Consider the following 21,415-nt stretch of genomic DNA (forward strand, 5'->3'; position numbering starts at 1 on the left):
ACAAGCTTTTTCGAATGGCATTTTTCTTCTGCTCCTAAGTCACAACAATTTGAATAAAGAAATACTCAGAAATGAAATTTAAGAAGAACGTGTTAAAAAAAAACATCAAAAACACGATTTTTAATTGGATTGGGTCTTTAATAACAAAGTGCAATCAGAGGTTTATTATCAAATCCAATTTTGGGGGAATTTTTCTTCCTAAAATGATTTTTTTATGCCGAGTCAGGAGGATTCGGTCATGATGTTTTGTGGAAAGTGCCCTTTCATTTGCACTTCCTTTGTTTTGCAGGTGATGTACAGTGTGAACGGTTTCCTGGAGAAAAACAGGGACACTCTTCCTGCAGACATTGTTGTGGTGTTGAGAACCTCAGAGAACAAACTTCTGCAGCAGTTGTTCTCCAGCCCTTTAACCAAAACGGGTGAGTTAAAATGCAAGCAGGAAAAAAAAAGAAATGCTTAGAAAAAAAAAGCTATTATCTGTAGAATTAGTCTGTCATTCACCTTTGATTAAAAGAAAGAAAAAACTATTGTTGCCTTCAAATGTGGGGCCTATATCAGTCAGTGAATAGTTTTCCCGTGTGCTGCTTCCAGAACTGTTCAGGTAAGTGGGTTTCTTAAGTCTGCGGCTCCTCGGCATCCACTGGTCCGTCTTCATTTCCAGCCTCCGTGTGCCGCGCTCGGATAAATCTGCGGTTCCCATTATCTCTTGAGAGGCTCAGCTCTCTGCACGCCGCTCTGTTTTTATTTTCACTAAGCTTTCCCTCTTGGTTTCCCACTTCTGAATGCTATCTGCAGATTTGGGGTGCAGTGGGATATTTTTGTGATAAGGTTTCTGAATACCCAGGGGGATGAAGAAATCGTATTTAGGGAACACAAAAGCAACTCGTCCCACCTCTTTTCTGTTGGTTAAATGACTCTAGAGTAATGTGCTTGTCATTAGCCATGGAGGTGGCCTTCTGGTCACTTGATTTAGCGGAAATGCTAATAGATGTCTTAAATTATGAGATTACTCCTTCCGTCTTTATTTCTGATAAGCCACATTGTACGGTTTTCCTTTCGCACAGACTGTAAACGCCTTTTCACTCCTACTGGCATTTTTAAGGAGCTTCGATTCATCTGTGATGTTTCCCTAAACTTCATCTGCACATTGTCCACAGGGGAGCCTTCTGCCACTTCCTCCTGCAATTAGCAGCTTCCAAGGAGAATGACCCTAAAAGAAAAAGTCATTGAACGCTTCTATTCAGCACACCAAGGTGCTGAATAGAAGCAAAGATGTGTTGTAATGTTTAATGTGGCTGTCAGTTGTCGTTAAAAGCTTCTTTATTTCCTCTGCACTTTAGTCTGTGCAGCCATTCGGCTGGGTGCATGTGATTTATGAAAGAAATAAACAGCTCCAGTACCATTTAGGGCCTTTTTCAGCCTAAGCTTTGACAAAAAACTCAGAGTGAAGATGCAGGCGTGTCACGAGGTGGTGGGTTGCAATATACACAACTTTTTTTCCTCTGGAGCTGGAGGTCCACTGTTCTCATTGCAGTTTGTGAATCTGCAGATCATCTCCTTAGATTAAAAGCTATGAAACACTGCTGTATCTTATCGCTCCAGAAAAGATGGTGCTCTGTTTAAAGTGAGATACAGTATGGCATAAAAAAAAGAAAAAAAGAAAATCTGTTCTTCAGGGTAAAATTTGCAAGGGGCATGGAGGGGGAGGGGGTGTTCCAATTTGCATTTTCCCCTTTACATTTGGGATCTTCTGTTATCTGTGAAATTAGCATTAAGTGGGGGAATCTGATAGAAATCTGTTAAACATCAGGGTGGTTTTGGTTTTGGGATAATCAGAGTCACCAGTAGGGGACGCCCTTGCAGACCTGCAGCCTTTTGAGCATTAAGAATGGATCTGGGATTGTCAGTTTCCACTCACATAGACGTCCCTTCCCTTTCATGATTATTTTTATGTTGTAAATTTCTCTTTACTTTTGACACCAGCAGGGAAATATAAAGGCTGCAGAACACAAAACAGCTCCCAGGCAGAGTAAATAAAAGGTCACTTGAGCCCGGCAGAAGGGAGGTGCTGGAGGCTCGGACATGTGGTGGTGTTTTGTCAGAGGAAATGGGCTGTATTTGCATGGAAAAATTCCTTAGAACCAAGGCTTTTCCCAGATCAGAGGAGGATCAAACTATTTGAACTAGCTGAGCTCAGTAGGGACAAGCAGGAAGTGGGTAACCTGTAGTCATGGCTCTTTGCCTGTCAGTTTTTCTTTCTTCACGACAGGATGGTCCTGCTTGTATCACACTACAATGTCAACAAAATCAGAATAATTTGTATTGCAAGAGTATCCATCTCTCTTTTTTTTCCACTTTATTTGTAAAGCTTGATTTCTTCACAGAAAATGTCTGCACTGGCAAATACCTGGCGGTATAGTTTAGCACTGGCGGTACCACCACTGAAAAAGAAGCAGTAAAAAATCTTTCCATTAAACATATTAAGGGTGAAATATAGGTTTAGTTCTGTGTGGATGGAGTTTTGCATCAGAGGCTTTCATGCATCTTAACTTCCACTTATGGGAAAAGTGTTTTTCGCTCTCCCTAAACTTTATATTTTTTGCCTGTGACTGCCTTTTTTTCTAATTATGACTTTCCTTTTACATGAAACTAGTGTCTTTGCATAATTTAATAGGTTTTCATGAATTTGTAGCTCAAGTTATTGTAGAAGTCTTTGAGGTCAAAGGTTTGTGATGCCAGACAGAGCTAAATGGACAGCTGAGTACAGCCTTTTACCAATGAAATGAAAATGTTTTCATTACGTGTTGAAGAATCAAACTAAATGAAGCCAAGTGCAATTTATTTAGTAACCAATTAGTTTGCCAATTAGCTTGCTTGTTGTAAATGCAAACTATTTGCCATAGTAGCAACTAGATGGGAATTTCTATGCGCCTTCCCACTCTTGTATTTTTTCTTTCAAACTTTTTGCAGACATTTATTTATTTTTTATTGACTCCAACAAAATCGAACTGACCTGTTGTTTCAGGTCAGGGTTACATATCCTGCTGGGATGTTGACAGTAAGAATGTAAAAAAAAAAAGGATTCAAATCAACTCTTTCAAATCAACTCTTTGAAGACAAATGGTTGCATGGCGACACCTTTAGAGCATCGCAGGCAATCTGAATTTCTGTAAGAGATCAATTTACAAACTACATTAGCCTAAGTTACGGAATGTCTTTTTTTTTTTACTAAAAGACCCCATTCACTTTAATGTTAATATGCAACAAAAAAACATACTTAGTCTTGTTCCACAATGACTTCTTTTTTTACTCAGTGTAAAATGTTCATAACACTACAATAAAACTGTACTGTGGTGAATCGTAATGGAACTTCATATTTAACTCAGCTGTATTTACATAGAGCTTTAAAACAACAGCAGTACTAGACTTAAGTTAATTTTAAAAAAAAAGGTGCAAGAAAAGCAGCAATAAAGCAATGAAAGTGATGTAAATGAAAACATTAAATGAAAAAAAAATGAAAAAGCACTTCTATTCCCAGGGTTTCAACTAATTAAAGCCAAAATATAAAAGTGCATCTTTAAAGGAGTTTTTAAAAACTTTGCACATAGGGTCGTGTACTTTAAACTTACAGGCAACGGTAACGGTCTGAGGGTATTTTCCAACAACTAATAGGCTTATTTGATATGCCTGTTTATCTGGTTGTAGAAAATCTGGAGTTTGATTAAATGATCCAGATAGCATAAATAAATTTACTTTAATTTGGATTTTTAGAAAGTAGTGGGTCATGCGACCATTGGTCTATCCATCATATACAGTCAATAGCTGTAATTACCAAATAAATAACTGCATTCTTATAGTACAAAGCTTCTTAAGATGTTTATGGACATGTGTCAATATTTTTATGTGTTACAAGCTATCATCAATAAATGACTATGTACAAAGTTTTAAATGAGGTCTGAGATTTATGTTTCTTTTTTTAGGCTCCAAGTTCAGGCCTGTCTGTGTCAAATAGCTTATATCTGAATATCCAGCAGTGGCTGTTCTCCCATCCTCCTTCCATCTCCCATCTTGTTGGAGATCCTCCTGACAGGCTACTCCCAGCTCTGTGACACATCTCGCTCTTTGTTCTTCCATAACAGACAGCTTTTTCATCCCAGTGGGCAGATATTCCACTATACATCCACTCAGCACACTCGGAGAAACAGCTACTTAGGTGCTATTTCTCTCCAAATTGTAGCATTTGTGAATGTTTTGAGTCAGCAGTCAGATTTACGAAGTCCCTTCAGGAAGCCAGCTCTCTTAAGTCACATGGTGCAACATCTTTTGATAAATGCAACACTGTTGTGTCACTAAAAGCCAATTACACCATGCTTTTTATGATTGATCTGCTTTGACAGTAGTGGATGGCATTTAAATCAACAGCCCCCAGAGTCATCTCCAGGCATAAACGGTGGTGGTTATGGAGGGTGGAAGGGTTGCGGGGGGTTATGGGTGCTTTAATCTAATTTGCTTGGCTGCTGAGTTTGCCTTCTAGATCACATGTTTTGAAAGAGCGAGCCGGAGAGGGGCACAGATATGCAGCAAGCCTCTGCTCACTCAGCTCGAGAAGGCTGCTCCTTCTTACAAGTTTGATTGTCCCCCGACAGCTCGATCCCCAGCTTCTGAGGTACAAGGCGCACACTGGTGCTCACAAAAGCATGCAGGGAGGTGTCATATTGAACGCAGGATTGCTTTTTAATCCCAGACACATTGACTATTCTTGTCAATAGAGCTCCAATACAACTGCCAGCTTGAACTTTTTTTTTTTTGCAGGATTCTTGCTGGGCTTAATTTTCAAAGTGAATGCACAGATGCCAAGGAAAGCTTTTTTTTTTTCTTCCTGCCCCCCCCCCCCCCATCTAATTCTGCCGCTTTCTGTCCATGTCGAGAGCACCATGCATGAAGCAAAAGTAACAGTGGGACACCCCCTCAACCTGTTTCTCAGGAAGGAATGACCTTATGGGGAATACTCCCCTCATCTGCTCTTCCTTTTAGCTTTATAAATCATGAACTGTTTGCTTTTTAGTTTTATTTTTTGTGTGTGACTTTAAAGCAGGGAAAATACTAGAAACAGAGCATGAGTAGCCCTGTTATTTAACGAATCCCCTGTCAAAGAACAAATATTTCTTTTTCAAGTCAGTTTCAGGGTTTGAATAATTATGATCCAAGTCATTATACAAGTTCACCACTCTGTCTAAATTAGGAGGAACTTCTTTTAGGTTGGACATCACAGGTGTTCCCATGGTTTCATGTCTCAGGAGGCAGAATCTTTGAGGATCCAGACTATTAACCCATGCTCTAATCATCCAGTCAGAAGGGGATAAGAATCCCGCCAGAAGAATGAATTACCACAACCCACCAAGGAATACACGAAGACAGCAGCATGTGTCCATTTGCGAGGCTTAGGTACAACTGTCATAGATTCTCTCATCGCAGCGCAGCCCCTTCATCTCCTCTCGATGGTACCACAGAAGTGAGGGGCGTGAAAGCACAGTGACACTCCACGAGCTCGTTCCACTCGCTGCCGCTAATTCATCATGACAAATGTGCTCAGATGATCTGGCCCAGCAGCACTAATGGGAAGAGGAGAGAGCGCACTTCATTTGCACAAGACCCACTCCAATTAATCCATCCAGCTTTACTCTGGGCTAATTGGAGCAGGGCCCTCCCTGCCTGTGTGTCAAAATATACCCGACACAGTTTAACAGCCCCTGTTTTTAAAGACCATACTTTTGTGTGTGTGTGTGTGGATAAGTGTGAGTAGAGATTGCGCCGAAGGGCAGTTTGAGGTTGTAAAATCTGCTCCTGGTACTTAAACACAAGGCCTTCTCACGGATGTATGTTTATATGAGCAATGGACTGCTCTTGTCTTTAACCTGTATGTTACACTTCCCTTTCTTTTGTTGTTGAGTTGTAAAAGCACATTTATAGATCCACTCCAATGAAAATTGTGTTTTTGACGTGTTTTTGTAGCATTTTTTTCATGATGGATTAAGAAAACTAGGCACTAAATTGCATTTCTGATTATTTCTTTATTAAAATCATTGTGAATTAGGAGCAGACCAACAAATGCCATTTGCATAAGCTTGTAGTGACCTAAAACAGCAAGCTACAAGCTCCGTGCTCCGCTCCATTCCAATGCATCCATTTGCAGACAAATAGATCCACTTATGTCTTGGTTTTTCTCATCTGAGCTGCATCTGGCTCAAAATTGTCCAGCTTCATAGCTCCATTGTTGCTCACCAATTTTGTTGCACCAGTAATGTGAGGTTGAAGTTGTTAGGGGCTGTAAAATCTGCAGGAGAGTGTGTGGACAAAGGAATGATGGGAAATGGAGGCAGGCCCACAACTCAGAGGGCAATTTCGAATGAACCACTGCCGCTCTGCAGAAACTATGTTGTAGAAAACGATAGAGGTTATTGGATTTTGGCTAAAAACGGCGTCATCATAATACAAAACTACCGGGAATGGTTTTAATATAGGTCAAAAGATGATCAGAGTTGAATTTTAACTTTAATTCCAATTATATAAATAAAAAAAATTTCAGTGTTTTTTCTTTCTAAGTGAGGCCAAGTTAAGTGCATTCCTGGATTAAATGGTACGTTGCAAATTAACAACATACTCCGTGAAGGGTTAAAACAGAATTTGCTAACTGGTTTACTGCTTTCATGTCTTATGTGCTGATAAAAGTTTGAGTTTATGTGCGTTACGAGTGTTTCTTGAAAATCTAGGAGATACCACGTTGCTTCGGCTTGACTGGAAATCTCTTGACCTGATATGGCAACCTTTGTCTATACTTCACATGTTTGGTAATAGGTTTCAGAAAAAGCAGAAGGATGTCGACTCCATTTTTAGATTTTTTTTCTAAAGAAAAGTGACGTTTTTAGCGGCAGACATGAGGTTGAATCCCTCGTCATATTTGCATTTCAGAATTCGGTCTGTGTGGTGGAGAATCTAGAACAATTGTTGGCCTGTCACTTCTGGTTTATCTTAAAAAACTTACAAAGGTTTCTACCCCCTTGCTGTACGCGGCTGCCTGGGTAATGCTGCCTTCTGTGTCTGCAGACGTATTTTTCTAAAGGTGTGTGTGGCACATCTGTGCAGCTATTGTTTATTCATGGAGTAAACCCTTTGAAATGTGTTAAGATACTTCCCACTCATTATAAAAATCCTGCCACCCATGGATTAGGACTTTGATGTCACCAATCCTGCTTCAAAGGCTTCTTTCACTGCTATTAATCACAGTTTAGCCTCTGAAGATATAGCCAGAGAAAACATTTGGACATCTTGTGCAGAAACTTTGAAATGCTCAGACTGTCTTTCATATGCTTTGCTCATATCCTTTCCGCTGTGTGTGGGGCTGTTGGACTGCTGTGCATGCAGCTGCACTCCTTATTCCTTGGGATTGAGCTCAGATTAAGACTTCTTCTTAACTGTCTTTTATGTTGTGGCTCCTGTGCAAACACTAACGAAGCGGTGCAGATGTATGTTAAAAAACTACCCCTTGAAAGCTCAGTGAGAATAATCGCTTCCTTTCTGTGTTGCGGGTAAAGGGGCTCACAGTTGAGGAAAGCCTCCATTAAATCCTGGTGTTTATGGTCATAACACTTTTGTATTCGATAGGAAATCTGGCAACGTCCAGGGCTCGGGTCACTGCTGCATCCAGATCTCTACCGCCACAGCTCAGCTCAGGACGCTCCAAGGTGAGGCTCCTGTAGCACAAATCATCACACGAAACCGCGGGACTTTTTATTTGTTGCTCACAGCCATTACGCCATAAGAAGCCCAGTAGAAGCCCTGTGCTGTGAAGCATAGCCACTTTAATTGACTACCCAGTTTTGTGGCTTTTTTGCTTGTGGTGATGCAGCTCTGCCATCTGGCATTTCACTTCATGCAAGTCGTTTCTCACATTTATGGAATTTTGTTTAACTGAGGGAAACTGTTTTGTCAAGTTTATTTTAAATCATAGGTTATTTTCACATTAAAGTTGTTGGTTTGGAAAAACATTATCTTGTGGTCCAATTTAGCGTGGAGTTACCCTTTAATCATTATCACAAGCTCAGTATGGGAGATTATAGTAGAAAGGATTTAATATAATCTGTTATGTATACCATTGTCAAAATACAGCTATAATCATTTGGCTGGACTAAAAATTGGGACAAATCTTAAATAACAGAGCATTAATTCAATTTATTAAAAAGTTTATTTATTGACTTTTTTACTGATTTGTGCAGCAACTTTTTTATTGTGAATTAGTGTGTTACAAAAAAAAAACAGAATCTAATTAAATCTACTAGAATTCAGGAATTGAAGCAATGACAATTAAATAAATAAATAAAAATCAAACTTAATTAATCTAAATTCACTATTCAATATCATCATTGTTGGAGAAAATCTTGAAAATAGGAGACCAAACACACATATTTTGGGGACTATCTGGTTATTAAAGACTATTGGGTCAAAGTTGAATTAAAAAAAACTGACTTCAAATATACTGATATATCTGCTTGGTATACCTACTAACTTCTTCATTCAGGAACAAAGACCTTTAATGTATATAGTATTAGTAATAACTGCAAGAAACTGTATCTAACTGTATTTAAATAAACTGAAAGAATCGCAAAGCACCAATGGTAAAAGAATGGAAAAATAAACTAAAACAAGTTTATGTAATGGAAAAATGGTCTCCTTTCATATTCAGAGGTAAATGTTTTTACCAAAAGATGGACTGAAATATAAGAATATTTGTCTTTTGACAAAGAACCTGATTAACAACTTAATAGAATCAATTATATGACTGTGGACATAACCCCATATATTACAATGTGCAAATGAGTAAACAAATGAATGGAAGAAGGAAGCTCACTTTAGATTTGTCTCCCTTTGTTCTTCTTTTCTTTTTTTCTGTTTTTGCCCCCGTCTTTATCCTTTCTTTTGTTTATCATTTATTGTTAGATATATGTATGATTGTGTGTTATGTTTCTTTATGGGATGCTGTAACATCATCAAATTTGCTGAGGGGCTTATAGGTTTCTTGGTTTTGTTTGTACCATTAAGCTTAAAATAAAATAAAAAGTACCAAAAAAAAGTAACTTAATGAAACTGAATTTAGCTTGATTGAATTGAATCTAGTTAAATTCCATCATTGTGATAGCAAACCAGTAATATAACTAAAGCATGATCAAGTTAAAGCCACAGCACTGCAGGCTTGACTTGTTAGAAATAGGGGTAAAACAGGCTATTTTTGCCCCCCACAGATAAACTCCTGCTGCAATAGCTGATCAACATTTTTCTTAGTGACACTGTATGTTCATAGACCATTTAATACCAAATGCCTTTTTGAATTGCAGTGTAATCTGTTTGCAGTCTCTGTAAAATCACAAAAAATATACATGTAAAGCTACGTTCACACTGGGCAGGAGATGCGCATTTAAGAACGCACTTTTGGCATACGGTGTTCACACTGGACTGTCAATACTGGTGTACAATGTCAAAGCGGTGCAAATCTAGTGAATCTCACTCGACACTTTTTCTTTCACAGCTCTATTCCAATACTAAAGACTTGGTGTCACATAATTCAGGCCGAGCACAAACCGCAAATGTTAAGGTCTACTTCATGATCACTTTTCAAAAAGTTGGCACTTCCCTGAATTGAAAAGGGCGCTACCCATACGTTACTACCAAATCTGAGTCCCTGATTGGTCAAAGTTTAACAGGTTTAATTTCTAACTTGCACTCAATGGATGCAGGTTTTGTACATAAAGCCTGAAAACTGACTTAAAAACTGCATAGCGATGCATGAACCCAAGAGTTTTGAATGTGGAAGCCCGTAATGCACATAGACTTATCCTTGGAAGTGGTCCCTTACATGCGCATTGCGGAGGCCGGTGTGAAAGTAGTATAAAAGCTTTGAAATGCAATTCTTGCTTCTTCACTTTCTCTCTGTCCACCTGTTTTTTTTCTTTTCATTTCCATTTTTTTACTGACATGCTCTCAAAGTCTCCCAAATACCTGTTAAAGGTAAGACTTCTATTATCAATGTAAGACCCACTCAATCGATTTTGTATAGAATTTAGAGATAGATTTATATTTGTTGTTGAGCAAAATTCACAAAAATAAGATAAAAAATTTATAATCATCAAAAACTTGTTTATCTAAATCAGAATTATAAGCTGATTTCATCTCCAGACATAAATCATAGTCTGGCTGTGAAATGTAAATATTTTCCTTTGAAATCTTTTCCTAGTTCTGCGTTATCAGTTTAAACAAATACCCGGTGATGAGTCTTTCAGATGATAGAAGTCCTTAACATGAGTCACAAACACAGAATAACATTATGGGTAGGAACTGTGGAAAACAGTCAGTTTTTATTAAACCTCCAACAGGCACCAAATTAGCTGTTCTTAAATGTGACTTCTTGGGTCTATCGTCGCTTTGGCCATTGATCTAAAATGTATGTTGTCAATCTCAAAAACTTGTTAGAATACTTACACAAAAAAGTTACCACATGAAAGTAATAGGCGCTTGTTGGAAGAGTTGAAATGAGAGCTCTAGATAACATGGGATTGTGGTGTAGGAGAATCTCAATCATCCCTCTGCCTTCTCACAGATCGTACCTTTCTTCCTCTGTGCAGGACTGAAATAAAGTATTAAGATATGCACTTTGCGACATCGACTTACCATAAAATATCTATTGCATCATTAATTTTGATGAAGCCATGAGGTGCGAAAGCCATTAGAAAGCTTATATTGTGTCCTCGTTAATCCGCCGACTGTCTGCTCGATGACGGCTAGTCTCATTACTCAGAACGTTCTGTGGTTTTCCCATGCCCCACAGCAGTGTTGAATTATTCTCTAGATTGTTAGCTTTAACTGTTTATGAGGCTACGTCGTATCAGTAGCACAGTTAGTACAGCTGTGTATTCCCAACTGGCCCATTCAAAGCAAGAAAGCCTGCCATAACATTGCTTCTATCCCTGCAGAGCTCACTGACGACACCGTGTTCACCAGGAAACAGCTCCTGATTGGGACCTGTTCTAGTGTTAACTGTGTTTGTGTTCAGGTGGACACTATGGAGATGATGCGCCACCCCGATGAAACCACCAACATGAGGAGACAGACCGTGGCGTCCTATTTTCGTGTAGGTGTCCTTATTTCTTGCTGCAAAGAAACATTCTCACATTCAACAAACAAAACAAACATAAAACCTCAGAAGCAAACTACACCTGAGATTCTTCTCAGAACCAATTACTGGATTAATTTTGTTATTGAAGATCCTTAATACTCGTGGATGAATTTTTCATACCTTCTTGCTCAAACCGCAGATTGGGAGTTTTGAAGGCTCTTTTTCAGAACTGGCACAGGCTAATGATCATCTTAAGAAATTGCAACCTGCAACCTTTCTTATTGTAGTTCATCAACATTTGATGAACCTAAATGTATCAATATTACTGGATGGAGAGATCAAAGCCAGACTAGAAAGTTTGAAAGAAACTAAAATCTTCAGCGTCATTCCGCCAAAGAAAACAAGAGACACCATGTTTATCATGAAAATAATTCCATTCACCACATTATTTAGATCTTATTATTATATCAGCGTTAGGGTAAACCTGTATGGCTTTTCTGTAATCTTTTATTTCATTTAATAACATCCCTCTCCAGAATTTAATGGTTTTTTTTTTGGTTAATTTATTTTCATTTTTTTTTTTTTTTTTTTTAGTACACTGTATTTATCCCATGAAGGAAAATTCTTTCTCCACCTTTGACCCATCCCCTTGGGGAGCAGTGAGTTGCAGCCGAACCGCGCTCGGGAGGCGGTGGCGTTAAGGGTCTTGCCCAAGGACCCTCACTGGGTGATGTTAGATGCTCGCGTATTGATATGGTAATTGCCCCCAGTACCATTGCTTATTCCCCTCCGGGAATCGAACCCTGGTTTCCTGCATGGTAGCTTAACAACCGAGCTACCCAGCCGGTTATTATTCCATTCCTCAGATACAACAACAAAGAACCATTGATGTTGGTGTTAACAAAGATCCAGAAAGGGTGGCTCTCATAACTTTGAGTTACATAAAAAGATTGTTCAGTGGGCAACTTTTAAATTTCTAACGACTACGAAACTCCTGCAGACCTGACCTTTTATTAATTTCTGCAACAGTCTGATGCAGAACCCAACTGATCAAGAGCATAACTTTGCACATATAAGAGGAAAAGTAGTTTTCTGTGCTTAGATTATGTTTCCTGGGAATAAATCCCATCATTCCCCTTTTAGGGGATGGGAATTATGTAAGAATACATACACTGACCAAAAATATAAACTCAACACTTTTGTTATTGCTCCCATTTTTTATGGTGTGAACTCAAAGATGTGAAACATTTTCCACATACACAAAATAACCAGTTCTATGAAATATTGTTCACAAATCTGTCAAAATCTGCGATAGTGAGCACTTCTCCTTTGCCAAGACAATCCATCCCACCTCGCAGGTGTGCCATATCAAGATGCTGATTCGACAGCATAATTATTGCACAGGTGTGCCTTAGACTGGCCACAAGAAAAGGCCGCTCTGAAATCTTCAGTTGTATCACACAGCACAATGCCACAGATGTTGCAAGTTTTGAGGGAGCGTGCAATTGGCATGCTGATAGCAGGAATGTCCACCAGAGCTGTTTCTAGGGAATTGAATGTCCATTTCTCCACCATAAGCCGTCTCCAAAGGCGTTTCCAACCGGCACATCCAACCGGCCTCATAACCGCAGACCACGTGTAACCACACCAGCCCAAGACCTCCACATCCAGCATGTCCACCTCCAAGATCATCTGAGACCAGCCACTCGGACAGCTGCTGAAACAATCGGTTTGCATAACCACAGAATTTCTGCACAAACTGTCAGAAACCGTCTCAGGGAAGCTCATCTGCATGCTCGTCGTCCTCATCGAGGTCTCGACCTCACTCCAGTTCGTCGTCGTAACCGACTTGAGTGGGCAAATGCTCACATGCGATGGCGTCTAGCACGTTGGAGAGGTGTTCTCTTCACGGATGAATCCCAATTTACACTGTTAAGGGCAGATGGCAGACAGCGTGTGTGGCATCGTGTGGGTGAGCGGTTTTCTGATGTCAATGTTGTGGATCGAGTAGCCCATGGTGGTGGTGGGGTTATGGTATGGGCAGGCATCTGTTATGGGCGACGAACACAGGTGCATTTCATTGATGGCATTTTGAATGCACAGAGATACCGTGACGAGATCCTGGGGCCCATTGTTGTGCCGTACATCCAACAACATCACCTCATGTTGCAGCATGATAATGCACGGCCCCATGTTGCAAGGATCTGTACACAATTCTTGGAAGCTGAAAACATCCCAGTTCTTGCATGGCCAGCATACTCACCGGACATGTTACCCATTGAGCATGTTTGGGATGCTCTGGATCGGCGTATACTACAGCGTGTTCCAGTTCCTGCCAATATCCAGCAACTTTGCACAGCCATTGAAGAAGAGTGGACCAACATTCCACAGGCCACAATAGACAACCTGATCAACTCTATGCGAAGGAGATGTGTCGCACTTCATGCGGCAAATGGTGGTGACACCAGATACTGACTGGTTGTCTGGGTCCCCTGACCCCCTCAATAAAACAAAACTGAAGATTTGAGAGTGGCCTTTTCTTGTGGCCAGTCTAAGGCACACCTGTTCAATAATCATGCTGTCTAATCAGCATCTTGATATGGCACACCTGTGAGGTGGGATGGATTGTCTTGGCAAAGGAGAAGTGCTCACTATCACAGATTTCGACAGATTTGTGAACATTATTTCAAAGAACTGGTTATTTTGTGTATGTGGAAAATGTTTCACATCTTTGAGTTCATACCATAAATAATGTGAGCAATAAAAGTGTTGAGTTTATATTTTTGGTCAGTGTATATACATTTATTAGTGGGATGAGAAGGAAATCTCCAATCAAAATACAACATTCTCTGCTGATTGGTTATTTAGAGCAGCTTGGTTTTGGTTCACCTAAGATATTTTGTTGCTAATGTGAGTCATCCTCGGCCGATGTCAAGCAATTTCATTGGTTGTTGTTATTCCGTTGTTTTGAGCTTGTGGGACCATTATGAGGTGCAAATCAGACACTTGTTTGGCAGCACAAGTGGAAATCTTGCTGGATAATAAGTTGCTCAAACTTTTATCCAGTCCACATGTCATGTTTTGCTGATGGAAAGGGCCAGTGGGTTGGGGTAACATTAAAGGGGTGTTGTGAAGACGTTAATTTCCTGAGATTGATCATATTTTTCAAACTTAGTTAAATATGAATCTTGACCCTTATTTGACCCCTAGCTCAAAGGAAAAGCAACCGTATTACACTCATTTCAGAATCCTGAGAATCACTAAATCCACATTTAAATCTTTTAATTAAACTTTTTAATTGAAACTTAGAAATGTATAGGTCCTACAAGTGCAATCACATATTAAAATGTTTTGTGAATCATGTTCATACTGTTGTTTTATTCTAAAACTGTTTTTGCAAACTGAGTTTTACTGTTCTGTTGTAAGGTGACAAAACTACAAGGTTTTATGTCTGTTTGCATGTGAAAAAATTCAAGCTAATGCTTATTTTTTTTGTAGTACTCCCTGATGGATTTGCTGTCTAAGATGGTGGTGGGCCAGCCACACTTTGTCCGCTGCATTAAACCCAACGATGACAGACAGGCTCTGCGCTTCTGCAGGGAGAGGGTGATGGTGCAGCTGCGCTACACCGGGATCCTGGAGATGGTGAACATCCGCCGGCAAGGCTACTCCCACCGCATTCTGTTTGAGGAGTTTGTTCCTAGGTAATCATGATGTCAAGGGGGCGCCATCTACACTGTAATGCTCACACTTTTGCGGAGTGCTGACACAACCCCTGAGAGAGCGCCGAACAAGTTTCCAGAGCTCGGCTTCACACAAAAACACGGGTTCTTTAATTAGAACGAAGTTGGAGTTGAGCAAAGCAAGAGGCTGACTAATTGGTAGTCATTAGTGATGGAGCAAGACCTAATCTTACAGCTCTTTTAACTGGGAGGATACTCTAGTGTAGAAAATCTGAATAAAATTCAAACGGGGAGGAACTGTTATTATAAGGGGAGATGCATTTTAATAGGTTCCCCTTTACTATTCATAAAGAGTTTGTTCTTCCTCTCAGTGACCTGGAAAAACTCAAACATGTTCTCTTTGTCCCATTGGTATTACGTTAGCACACAATTAAAACATGTTTCATCTTTAAGGAGACTTCATGAAAGACTTTAGTTTCCGTTTTTTAAATATGGGACAGATCTTAACAACTCGTACTAAGCACTTGCCTTTCTTATAGCTACTTAGTTCTGTGTTCAATAGGATGCACCTAAAATCTAGTAGTTTTGGGGGAGAAAATCAAACAGATAAACCTGTGTGAAAATTTCCACAGAACAGTTTTGATGATGGTTCCTTTAAGAAATGTTCTGCCACCTCTTATGTAGAGACTTGAAGGAGATATCAACTTTAATTAACTTGGGTTTCGGGAAGTAACTTTGAGGTGGCTGGTTAGTCTCACAAACAGCTCAAGGGAAGCTTGTGTTCGGTGAATAAAAACTTTGAATGACCACATGATGTCCCAGTTAAACCCCAATATTTTCAAAGCCTGATTCGTTACTGGGAATGTTTTACTTCCTGTTGATTTTGCAATAGCAGAGCAGAAAGTGTGTCTGTGTGGCAACATTTTTAACCTCAGTTTTGCACCCACAGCATCCCACCTGAGCCCAGCAGAACTCATGAATACGCCCAAATGGCTGCGCTGCACCTTGAGTAAATCTGATTTAAATTTGTGCTCTCATATCAAAGGCCTGTCTGATGTTGCACCGCTTTGTATTTACCATCAAAGAAATAACAGGTATCAACAGGAATTAGTATGAAAGGCTTTAGACTGAGGCGGGGAGAGGAGTTCAAAGAAGTTTTTCTTCTTGTTGCTCTTGTTTTTGACCACCGCATGAACACAGGAGATGAGCCAGTTCTGGAGCCTTGATGTCCTTGAGCAAACACTCGCAGTCCCGCTGTCCTGTGGCAGTATTTTGTAAACTTTGACAAAAGCATCAGGAGTTGGACTCGAAAACGTCCGTTTGCACGCGTGGATAGGCATCTTCTGTGAAAGAAGAAACCGCGATTCTTTGAAAGAGCCGTAACAATGAGACTCTGTTGAAAAGTCTGCTGTCAGTCGCAGCCACTCCAGCTCATTCTCCAAATGTAACACCGACTTAAATATTTAGCTGCGATCCGTTATTAACATTCTCTTGAGTAGAGTTTTTATTTTATTTTATAGAGAGCAATTACAAAACTGGAGAAATGTATTAAAAAAACATTCTCAGATCCTTTCTATATTTCATTTCTTGCAGCATTTCTGCATAATAGCAATAATGAGTAAGACATTGCGTTTAGTGGAGCCAAATCATGAATTCCAGCTTTTGGTTTATTAAAAATCATTTTTATGCACTTTTCAGCATCCATTTACATTTCTTATGTAACGCAAACTTTCTCATATTTGACTCTTTGCCAAGATTTCGTTCTCAGCTGACATCACATATGCAGAAAAACCTCTGCCTTCTCATTAAAAATAATTTGATGTAGAGGTTTAATACTGTAAACAATCAAGTATGTCTGTTGTTTTTCTTTTTCCAAAGATACTACTATCTTGCCTTTCGGGCTCACCAGGTGCCTGAAAACAGCAAAGAGAACGTTGTTCTTATACTGCAGCGGACCAAACTAGAACACTGGGTCCTTGGAAACACTAAGGTAAGGTGGTTTTTACACCTGAAAGCCAAAAAGTTGAAAGATGCGTGACTTTAAAAATAAGCCGAAAAGCATGTGTGGTGTTGCAAGCAGATGTGAATGTACTGTCAGGTGTTTCTGAAGTACTACCATGTGGAGCAGCTGAACCTGCTGCTCAGGGACGTGATGGCCCGGGTGGTGGTGATGCAAGCCTACACTAAAGGCTGGCTCGGAGCCCGACGGTACCAGAAGGAGAAGCGCAGGAGGAACCGAGGGGCCATCATTATTCAGTCAGGTAGAATATCAATCAAAAAAAAAGATACTTTTTGTGTTTATCTGTTTTATTGTTAATTATTGTTTTTTTCATTTCTGAATCTTCATGGAAGGGATCATTTGATAAGCACAGCTTGACCTGTGAAGGTTCAGAGCAAACATTAAGACCTCCGAGAGTTCAAAAGAATCCATCCTCTGCCACCTGGTTTAGCTGTGTTTTGAAGTCGGATCTTGTGCAGACTGTGCAGCTTTTTTTTTGTTTCTCAGAGACAGGTCAGCAGTCTCTCACATGCAGACGCACACACTCTGTTTGTATCTTTCCTCAGCTTGGAGGGGCTACGTCGCTCGGCAGAATGTCAAGCAAATAAAAATTGAGCGGGAAGAAGCCGCAGTCCGCAGACCGCCAGGTAAGAGAACATGTAGGGCAGACATCTTGGACGTCTCGCATAACCTTACACCCGGAAATGCATCCCAGTTCTTTTTTTTTTTTTTTTTGAGAGGTTCATTTTCTAAAGGGATATAGATAAAACCTCATGTCTTTGTGAAACACCTTTTTGATCTCCATGAGTGGCCCACGAAAAAAAGTAATAATTAATTATTGATGAAGACAGAAAAGCTTTTGTAAGTTTCTGCAGCATTTGGTCTCCATGTTTTAGAAGAACAGTGACTACTGAGATCTTTTTTTTTGCCCCCTTTCATCTCTTTCCCAGTAAAGGCAGAGAGGGGCTTATCCCTTCTGTTTCCTCACGACTTCCTCTCTGAAATTCCTGGTCTATTACACAGCTCTCACATACCAGAAACAAGATGCCTTTTTATACTGTCAACCTTTTCATCTGAAATGTAAATTAATTCTTACTCAGTGTGCCTTGACGAAGATCAAAGTGGGCACATTAACCTTCCCAGCCAGCCCCCCACCACCCCTCATCCTTGGAGCCACTCACTGGAGACCTGGAGTGGGTGCCAAAAGGGGCAGGAGAGAGGAGGGCAGGGGGAGGAGATTTGGCATTGTTCCCCTTGGCTGTCTTAGGGGCTGCCCTCATCTGGCACATGGAGCATCTCAGTCGCCTGCACACCTTGTGTAAATGTGCTCCATTAAACCCTTGTAAATAAAGCTGCAGAATGGGTAAACACGGGTTTGGTGTGAGGAAAGCCTCGCTGTCGCCGCTGTCTTTCTCTTTTAGCTAAGTGTGTTTGTGTGTGGCCGCCGGGGTTCACGTGGAAAGGGGGGTGAACCTGACATAAGTGGGGCCTCAGCACCCCCGGCAGAGCGCTCCAGCACATTCGCATTGTGTGTTCTCCACAGCTTATAGCCTTTGAGGTGGGCCGCATTTGCATTTTGAAAATAAACAGATGCCTTTCAAATGCATGAGCCTGGTGGCGTCTCAGATCCCAGCGGGGCCTGGAGGACATGCTCTCCATCAATCAGATTAGACCATGCAAAGAAGAACCGTTGCTCAACAATGTACTTGAGCTTTCTCTTTTTTGTGCATATAATTTTACCAGAGAAACACAAAGCGGATTGACGGAGTGGCTCAGCGAGCTCCGTTTACCATCCATCTGAGCCCTGTATGTCTCAATAAGCGCTACGTTCCTGCTGCTACACCACACAGTCCTTTTAATGCATGCTAAATTCATTTTGCTTCCACGAGCCACATGCAAGATTTTTTCAATACAGGCATTTAAAGGGCATTCGTTCAGTTTTTTTAATTGCCTCTAATTACTTTCAAAAAGCATGATAGCTGAGGGAAAATGATTTTTTGGGAATAAAATACAAATTTCCTGCAACATTAATGTGTTTTTAAAGCTAATGTATATTACTGTTAAAATAAAATAATGTTTAAGGTCCCACCCTGGTCATCTTTTGATCCATTTGATTCAGTGGTCTTTTAATTATGATTACGGTGTTTTGTTTTGTTTTTAGCCAAAAACAAAAAATTTGTGTCATTTTCACGAACATGGTTTCTGCAAAGAGCCAATTGTTAGAAATTCACCTAAATTGGGGGCGGCACTGTTAGCGTGGATTAAGTCTGAACTTATTTCCCATCATCCCTTTGTTTACTCTCTCTCCCGCTAGCTTACAGCCCCTCACAACCCTAAACTAACAATACTGGTGCAACAAAAATATCGAGCAACATTGGAGCTATCCAGCCATACAGATTAGAGCCGGATGCCAGTTTAAACAAGGAAAATGAAGTCAAATGTGGATCTATGTGTCTTCAAGTGGATGCATCAGAATGGAGCAGAGCAGGGAGCTTGTGTCCCGCCGACACAGGCTGTTTCAAAAGGCATTTTTTTCGTCTGCTCATGATTCACACTGATTTGAATAAACAAATACTTTTCAATTTTAATCCTAGTATTCTTTATATATGCCCTCTACTATATGAAAAATACCACAGTGACAACAACACCAAAAACATGATTAAGTGTATCTATAAAAGTTTTTAGTGTCTATATTCTATTTACTCCTTGTGGTTCGCAGAATATGTCGCAGTTGTCCGTGAATGTCACCCTTTCATGATATTGCTGCCCCTGTGATGGTCTAATACTTATATTCTGTGCAGCTTATAGAAGACATCGGGTGAGTTTCGACTGTGAGTCCCAGAGGCACAGATGTCACCCAGAGTTTGGAGAGGAGACCACCAAGGAAGAGCACACAGAGTGAGCTCAGGCATCCTTTGTCTTTCAGGGATGTTCCATAAATAACACGCTTCCTTACAGTTTCTTTGTTATTTTCCTTTTCCTTGAAACAGCCTGACAAAATGAATTGAAAACAGGATTGTCATTAAGATGACTTTAAGAGATCTCCCATACTGTACCTGCCATTCATCGCCAGCACCTCTTCATTGGCCGCTTTTACCTTTTAATGTTGGGCTGTTTCCCTTCAGAGGAGCAAGCTCCTCCCTCTGCGCCTCCATTCAGTTTTATAAATGCAATAAATAACTTTCCACCAAGATAGCACACTTGTCTGACCACAAACGGGGCTGGGCGGTGCGCTGGTCTCCAGATGTACGAGCTGAGGACTGTCTTTAGGCAGCACATGGGAAGGCCAGTCATTAAGAAAGTATGTGCTATGCAGGAGCGCAGCCACTGAGCAGCAGCACCTCCAGCTTCACCGGTGGTTCTCCAGACTGTTCTTTATTGATTATCACACATTCTTAAAATATTTATTGAATCATTCAAAAAAAAAAAAACTTAAACCTCTTTACATAAGTCCCATTTAGCTTTTTGCAGAAACTCCTATTTTTTTTGGTCAACATTCCACTCCAGATACGAGCTCCAAAAAAACAGATTTACACATCTGAAAGTGTTATGCTTGTTGCATACTCCATCTGAGCTGAGCCTCATCGGGGATTTTTCTCTGCATGTTTACAATCGTATTCCTCTGTGAGAAAAACTTCAAACTTTTACTTAACAATTCTGTTTAATCAGTGTTGGAATCTCTCCATATATATTTATTCAGACACGATTTGGCCCATTTTCCTCTTGTAAGATCTATATTCTCACCTACATGCTGTTCTTTTCCTTTTTGATATCCGTCTTCTCCGCCACGGCAGAATCGAGGGTTTGCATCCAAACAGCAGAGCCTCCAGTTGCATCACCAATTCCAAATTGGATGAGATTTTTTTCCTCCAGAGTCGGAGCATGACTGTCGCTGGCATGCAGCATTGTGTGTTCAGTTGTTTTTTTGTTTTTTTTTAATAATGTACAAAGAGTAATCAGAGTTAACACTGTCTTGTTCTCTGCAAAATGCTTTATAAATAAACCGCCACCCCCCTCCCAAAAAAATATGCAATAAACAGAAATGTTTTGTTTTCTAATTTGGGGTAAAACCGTTTTTTACTTTTGCAGGTGCGGCCTAAAGAGCAATACGAAGGACACGCATAAAGGAAATGTGAGTCACAGAATATCAATGAGCTGTTTTTTCTGCCTTCCTTCAGTCGTGGATGTAAAATGCTGCTGTTCTGCAAAAGCAGCTTTAACCCAGATTATTCTTTGGGAATTTTTTGAGTCCTTGAGACAAAAAGGGGTCTCTTGCTCCAACCTCCATCTCAGCGGAGGAGACAGGGTGGTACAGGAACGAGAGAATCAAAAGGCTGGAAATTCGTGGCTGAGAATAAATGCTCGCTCTTCCCTGAGGTGATTTGTCTTTGCGCTCCTCTTTCTACAGATGTTAGACCCCTTTTTTTAGTAAAGACCTGAGGTTCTTTGGTAGCACTTTGATATCCTGCTCGGATTCAATATGTGAAATAGAAGAGCCACTCCGTGACTTGGAGCACATCACAGTCTTTGAAGTCTGATCCAATTTTTGCTGCTCACCATTTGATGTTG

The 21,415-nt window shown here is 40.3% G+C and overlaps 1 protein-coding gene across 4 annotated transcripts in view; it reads left to right on the forward strand.

The window, feature by feature from the left end:
• The window catches only part of myo3b (myosin IIIB), a 74,685-nt gene that overhangs the window by 35,127 nt on the left and 18,143 nt on the right, over window positions 1–21,415 (forward strand). For 2 of the 4 annotated variants that reach the window (XR_013652629.1, XM_020713272.3), the window contains exons 23-32: window positions 290–419; window positions 7,663–7,742; window positions 10,039–10,059; window positions 11,102–11,179; window positions 14,663–14,868; window positions 16,726–16,837; window positions 16,946–17,108; window positions 17,413–17,493; window positions 19,648–19,744; window positions 20,936–20,978. Coding sequence is in view for 3 of the 4 variants with exons in the window: in XM_020713272.3 (XP_020568931.2) it covers window positions 290–419; window positions 7,663–7,742; window positions 10,039–10,059; window positions 11,102–11,179; window positions 14,663–14,868; window positions 16,726–16,837; window positions 16,946–17,108; window positions 17,413–17,493; window positions 19,648–19,744; window positions 20,936–20,978 (1,011 nt within the window). In the remaining variant the exon portion in view is untranslated. The remainder of the gene's footprint in view (window positions 1–289; window positions 420–7,662; window positions 7,743–10,038; window positions 10,060–11,101; window positions 11,180–14,662; window positions 14,869–16,725; window positions 16,838–16,945; window positions 17,109–17,412; window positions 17,494–19,647; window positions 19,745–20,935; window positions 20,979–21,415) is intronic. The other 2 variants (XM_023950546.2, XM_023950544.2) reach the window with 1 other exon arrangement.

This window comes from Oryzias latipes, chromosome 21 (genome assembly GCF_053564925.1).
Source record: "Oryzias latipes strain Hd-rR chromosome 21, Olatipes_Hd-rR_3.1".
Taxonomy (NCBI): domain Eukaryota; kingdom Metazoa; phylum Chordata; class Actinopteri; order Beloniformes; family Adrianichthyidae; genus Oryzias; species Oryzias latipes.